The sequence below is a fragment of the Ctenocephalides felis genome, unplaced genomic scaffold (assembly GCF_003426905.1).
Source record: "Ctenocephalides felis isolate EL2017-DRISC unplaced genomic scaffold, ASM342690v1 CF-g0.4_SCAFFOLD_00845, whole genome shotgun sequence".
Classification (NCBI taxonomy): Eukaryota; Metazoa; Arthropoda; class Insecta; order Siphonaptera; family Pulicidae; genus Ctenocephalides; species Ctenocephalides felis.
In genome coordinates, this window is record NW_020536999.1 from 79,066,272 (window position 1) to 79,073,403 (window position 7,132).

General features: G+C 33.2%; 1 protein-coding gene across 1 annotated transcript; it reads left to right on the top strand.

Moving 5' to 3' along the window:
- Positions 1–4,527: 4,527 nt before the first annotated feature.
- Positions 4,528–5,412, top strand: LOC113390438. Its single transcript, XM_026626860.1, has one exon. The coding sequence runs from the start codon at positions 4,528–4,530 to the stop codon at positions 5,410–5,412; it is 885 nt and encodes a 294-aa protein (XP_026482645.1).
- The last annotated feature ends 1,720 nt before the right edge of the window (positions 5,413–7,132 follow it).

Genomic DNA, 7,132 nt, shown 5'->3' on the forward strand with positions numbered 1-7,132 from the left:
ATAATCCATACAAATCTTTTTTGGTTTTTCGACTTATTGATTACGTTTCAAGTTTTTCAGATTCTTTTAGGTTTCTGGATTTTGTGTACGAAATTTCCAAATTTTTGCGAGAAGAGATAGAAAATGAATTCAGTATTTCTTCTTTGACCTGCTTTTAATCGCTCAGAGCATGACTGCAGCGCCGTAATAAATATGAACTAATTGTAGCTATCAGTGTGTGGTTTTCATGGGTGTTACATGTTTGTTAAAAAAAAAGATATTAAAAAATAATAAACAAGATACAGTAATAATGTGAACGCTGAATGTTTATGAAATTATTAAATTTTTTTCAACGTACTTAAAACATAGTTAAGTATAATGATTAATTAAATAAAGAAATGTAGTACACATTTCTAAAGTCAAGAGCCTCAAAGCTTATGTCTTAATTTAGGAATAGTTCTTAATAAAAACGATATAATAAAGATCAAAATATTTTATCAATAGAATAAGTAAATAATAAATTAATTTACTCATTTTTTATTATTTTTGGTCAAACTAAAGACTTACAATAGACATGATTTGATTCCATATCCATCAAATAAAATTGCAGGAAAAAAAACTAAATTTACTTTTCGAGGCTTGTAAATTGAAGGAAATATTGTTGGCAAGTGGGTAGGACTCAATACCTCGTCGGATTTTTTTCTTCTAACGAAATGTTCACTGCAAATGCAATCATAGGGCTTGGGAACCCACGGCGGTGATCCATCAACACTACAAATATATATTTTGCATTATTTCAGCATTGTGATAGATATGTGATAACTTTTATTTTTCTTTTAATAATAAAATTACAATTATTATATAATAAAATGTAATTAATATATAGATAATAGCTATACATAATCAATATACAATATATAAATATATATTTATTATTATTTCAGCCTTGTATTAATTACATTGATTGCAAAAAAAAATTCTAGTAAGCATTAAATTTTGATAATATAACAATTTATTGACTTATAATTTTTCTTTTTGCTAAACATAACAATTTTACAACTATTCATAATACTCCGAATTGTACTTTTATAACAATAAGGTTATGATACTTACTTTATTCTTCTAACCGCAGCGATCCACTTTTCCCGCTGATTTTCTTTAGCTGTTGAAAATGAATAGAATTTGCAGTGACTTTATCTGTCGGTACTTCTACAACCCACTATACAACAGCTTTGGTGGCTCATTTTTAATTATCTTATTTAAATTTGAAATAAACAAATATTTTATGTGTTTTTGTTTAAAATTTCGGTTATAATGGCTACATTTACTTAATGCTCAAAGTAGCCACTACGAACGCTTCGGCCGATTTGACTTCCCCTTCCACGCCTTCGCACATAGCCAATAAAAGTTTCAAGTAACATTCAATGAATTAAAGTAAATTCAATAAAAAGTATATATGTAAAGCAGGGCGAGACACAAAGGTCCAAATCGACTTTGAGCAAATATAAACTATATTGTGAAAATCACAACAATTATATCACAACAAATAACACATATCAAACGAACAATTATCTGACTACGTTCAGTAAACTGCCTTCATCCTTGTAGAAATGTGCTTTTTTTATGTCTTTCGAAAATTTGTTATCTAGACCTTTTTACCCTATAGGCTGTGTAACTTGAAACGGGCAGGTGGCGAAAAGGTTTAAAGCCTTATTATAATTTTAAAGGTATTTTACAAAATAATTACATTTTTAACTAATGCTAAAAAACTACCAACGGAAGAAAATGCTTTTATTATAAATTTTCAAAGATTACCGTTTATCTCCCGATAGCAAAGTCATAACAATCAAGGTTATAGCTGGTTATACATCTTTTTCCCTCTAGTTTCAAATATTGTTGTTAAACAATGCTTAACTTTGCTGGTTTTTGACACTTCGGTGGTGGACCTTTTTAATTCCGGATCTTCATATATTACTATCCATTTTTCGATAAATTCTGGGAAATTATAACTGGGAAAATGTTATTCGACAAAATGTCCATTTGATCGATACCAAATTTAGGTTCTGAATTTAATTAACATATATAAAAAATAATATAACCTAGAAAATGAGTATATGATTATACAAATGAGATCTTTCAGAGCACCGTGTTAGAGAAAAATATGCCAAAAAGTGCATTTTCATATTAATATTTCAAAAAAGTTGATATTTCGAGTCTCTAGTAACACTTGCGGCCCGTTTACTAACGTTTTTGTATATAAATAAAACTATAAACAAAACTACTTACTACAATTTAATCATAATTAAATAATATTCACGTAAAACATCCTATTAAACGTCTGTCAAAAACATTTGAAATTTCAGGTATAAGCCACCGTCCATTGTTTTATTTAAATTACGCGTTTTATTTCTACAAAAATTTTCAAATTAAAAATGCAAAGTTTCTACGCGATTTTGAAATAATATCTCACCTTTCCGACCATCTCTGAATTGGCACTAATTTTTCAAGACCAAATCGGTTTAGCCGTTTTCGAGGTTTACCGAATCATTTGATCGAGAGCTCCATTTTTATATATAAGAAAATAATAATGTAATTATTTGTATGGCTTTGGTCTATCTGCCTGTAAAAACAGAAATGCTTAAACGTTTTTGCATTCAGATTAACTTATAATTAGGCACATGCAAGAAGTATTGATCATTATTTTCAATTAAGTTGCAAGCCATGGACTCAGATTGCATCAAAGAAGTAAAAAGAGACATATGAAGTTTTTAATTGGATTTCCAACAATACGGATTGAATTAGACAAATTAAGAAATATGGCAACTTGTTCATCCCGCCTTTGTTCAAAATGGATTACTTTCGCTAGGACACATTATTGAAAAGTACTCTGTAGCTAATGTGCACATGTAAAACGAGTAATACAAAGATTGAAAGTTTTTATGACAAACTTAAAACACGGTATGCCTTGCATAATATATAATTTCAAGGAGAACAGGCATCAGCAGATTCAGAGGCTGCCGAAAATTTTGAGCAGGAACTTGCTAGAGTTATTAACGAGGGAGGTTATCCACCTGAGCAGATATTCAATGCTGATGAGACGGCTTTGTATTGCAAAAAATACCACTTTTACTTCCAAAAATCAAAGGCGTGCTCAGTACTACACACGTCAATTTTTCTAAACAATTTTCGGCAGACTAGAAAATAGTAATAATAAAACTCTTATTCAAGTGTGGATGGAATTCCGCTGACATGTTAAACACATTTAACAAAATTGTTCCGCCAAATCAATACTATCTGCGAAGCCTCGCCAAAAATACATTTCAAATCATATGTCAAACCGTTGATAATTTTCGTGAACACTCAAAGTGTTTAAAACAAACAAATCACAATTATCAACTAAAAGAAGAAAAGGCATACAGGGTAGTACTCACAAATGTTCATTTTTTACAGATACGGATCTGATAAAATCAGAACTACTAAAACAGGGTCATGTTGTGAGAACATAAGACATAGATTAACCAAAGAGCCCCTGAACATGTTTTTTGTGGACCTAGAGCCCAGTAAAAATAATAAAAAAATCTACAACGTTTATAAAATATTAAATCATATAATCTGGGTAGAACCACCGCGTAAATCCAGCAATATAGTGCAATGCACACGTTGCCAATTGTATAATTATACTAAGGCCTACTGTAACAGACTTTTCATATGTTTAAAATGTGGTAAAAATCATAGAATAAAAGATTGTACTAAAGACCCTAATACTCCAGCCCATTCCTTCGGCTTCACATTCCTTCTAATCAAAATGCAGCCGATTGTGTTTCCCGAGGTCTTCGTTCTAAGGAATTTATCCAACATAAGAATTGGTTGTTTGGGCCGGATTGGTTAAACGGTCCTATATCAACTTGGCCCGCAAAAGCGGTTGAACCTTCCGGAGATAGTGATCAAAAAAGAAAAGCTAACGTTCTAATAGTAAAGAGTGTCATACCACCGATCAATCCTTTATATGAATTAACGCAAAAATTTTCTAATTGGTGCAAACTTGTGAGAATATTCGCTTATATATTGAAGTTTTGTAAAATTATAACAAATCGAAACCGACTTTTGACTTCAGATTTGAAACAAGCCGAGGTAATTATTATTCGATTAGTCCAAGAACATCATTTTCCCGAAGAATTCAAACTATTAACGAACGGAAAGTCTTGTTCGAAGAAGTTTTGCCGACTAAATTTGGTTTTGGATTCTAATAATTGTTTATGCGTTAAAGGTAGATTAGGATTAACAACTAATAACAATTCACTTCTTTTGCCAAAAAAGACCAAGAAGTAAATTGTCTCATAGATTACTACCATATTAATAATTTACATACTGGATCAAACTTAGTATTATCTTTATCGAGGCAAAAATATTGGATCGTGTCGGCTCGTGCAATAATTCGTAATCGTCTTCACAAATGTATAACTTGTTTTCGACAGAATCCGAAACCCATTTTTCCATTCATGGGCGACTTACCAGTACCGCGCATAAAAGCCAGTAGAGCCTTCCTAAATGTCGGCGTTGATTGTGCAGGCCCAGAGTCGTCACAGAGGCGCTCGAACATACAAGGCTTATATATGCTTGTTCATCTGTTTAGCCACTAAGGCGATACATCTCGAATTAGCTTCAGATTTAACAAGCGATACATTTTTAGATTGCTTAAAACGATTCCTAGCCCGGCGTGGTCCTATTAAATGTATTCACTCCGATTGTGGAACCAATTTTATAGGAGCCAAAAATACTCTCGATTCCTTATCCCTCCTCCTAAATTCCGAAGAGTATAAAAAGCGTTTCAATGAATTATTGGTTTTACATGACATTGAATGGAGATTTAATCCACCGTTTGCCCCACATTTTGGAGGTATATGGGAGGCGAATATTAAATCCGTGAAGACTCATTTGTTTAAAGTTATAAGATTGCAAATTTTATCCTACGAAGAGTTTAATACCGTTCTCAATCAAATCGAAGCCTTATTGAATTCAAGACGGTTATGTTGGCTGAGCAATGATCCATCGGACCTTCAGCCTCTTACGCCTGCGCATTTTTTAATGCAAGAGCCTCTGTCGGATTTGCCCGTTGACTATGAAAACTTGAATTTGACTAAAAAAAAAGAGTTGCTAGATCATATTGTCGCTTCTTACTGGAAGCGAAGGAATGTGGAATATATAACCGAGCTACAGGTCCGACAGAAATGGAATACAGTCACTAATCCTATTAAAAAGGGTGATTTGGTAGTTGTAAAACAAGAGAATGCGCGTCCGCTCCATTGGGGGTTGGGAAGAGTTGAAGAGGTTTTTCCGGGCCCCGATGGAGTGATTCGAGTGACATTGGTAAAAACGGGAAATACCCTAATCAAGCGGCCTGTTGTCAAACTATGCCCCCTACCTATTCATTAGTTTATATCTGAATTATTCATTTCAAAAAAAAAACTTTTCTATCTCATGATATATTTGCTTCTATATATAGTTTGGCCAAATTTTCAATCTCCAGGGCGATGAGAACACCTCTCATAGTCTCTGGAAGATTCTTGTAAATGTCAAAAAATTTAGACCCTGGCGCGAAAATAAAACTTCCGCAATCCAGATTGTGTGAATGTGGTAGGTAGTGAGAGCGGGACCCAGGCGCAAGGTCAGAATTTGACGACGATCTACTTTGAATGAAAGTTTGAATTTATTTTAGCCATTCTATCCTTCCTAATCACGAGGTTCACTATGTACCAATTTCGAGTATTTTTAGAAGTATAAAAGGCTAACCTTTAGTCGGGGAAAATGTTTGCGCCGCACCTGCATAGGTTGTCGGACCTGCAAAAGGTTTGATTTTCTACTCGGACAACACGTTTCAAAAATTACGCAATTGGGCAATTCCGATTCAGAAAAGGCCGATGCAGGCAAGAGTTTGGATTTTTCGAGGCGATTCTTTCCGTGGCTTTCATTCATTCAGTTACTTTCGACAAGTACTTTCAGATCCTTTCAGTGTTCGAGTCTATTCATTCCGTGGCTTTCTTTCATTTAGTTACTTTCGACAAGTACTTTCAGTTCCTTTCAGTGTTCGAGTCTATTCTTTCTGTGGCTTTCATTCATTCAGTTACTTTCGACAAGTACTTTCAGTTCCTTTCAGTGTTCGAGTCTATTCTTTCCGTGGTTTTCATTCATTTCGGTTTAATTCATTCATTCACTTACTTCCAATCAGTACATTCAGTTCCTTTCAGTGTTTGTTATCAGTTCAATGTTATAAGTGGATTAAGTTTCTATTGTGTGTCAAGTCAGCCAGTTATTTTGTTTTGTTATCATTGTATTCGAATTCCCTTTCAACATTTCCAACCAACTACGCTGATGTTTCCAGATCCAACCAAATAGCTGCCGCGGCTTGGACTTCCAAACAGATAACATTTTTCATGCAATATTAATTAGTGTTCATTTTTGTTTTTCATTTATATAAAATTTATATAGAATATATTTTAGTTTATTATTAATTACGGCTTAAGAAGAACTTTATTTTTAATTTATATTTGTATTCCAATTGGTTTTTGTTTCCTGCATACATTTAATTTTTTTATTATTCCTCGGAGTATAAAATACTTCGAAAGGGGTTGAGAAACCCCCCAACATCAACACACATTAATAAATGTATAATTCATGGATCGTAATTCATAAAGTATACGATTTCCATTGCTGTTGGCAGAAACATAACAGATCAACACAATTTATTGAACACTGATAATATTATTAATTGATTTATAATGGTATAATATCATATAAAACATACCAAAAGTAGCAGTCGACATATAAAACTTTTTGTAACACTTCACTAGCATCGAAAGAACCACGCGTAACGAACTGAAGTGAGTGTTTGTCCTTTGCATCGTGTCAAGTCGAAAAGGCGGGAAACCTAAACAGAATGCGCGTCTACACAGACAAAGACTTACGGCGACGGTTGACAGACACTAGCGCTACTCGCGGCAACTGGCGCATACTGTGAATTGAATTAAGCACTTAAAATAAATCTCACATAGTGTTTAACATTTTGATAAAACTAGCTGTAAGTGGAATTCTGTCTTGAGACAATTATGGCACACTCCGTTCTCTCAAAAATTCGATTTCTATTTTCTGCACTCTT

Bases quoted from the DNA above. Each gene is read 5' to 3' on its own strand.
- LOC113390438 (XM_026626860.1), top strand. From the start codon at position 4,528: ATGTCGGCGTTGATTGTGCAGGCCCAGAGTCGTCACAGAGGCGCTCGA.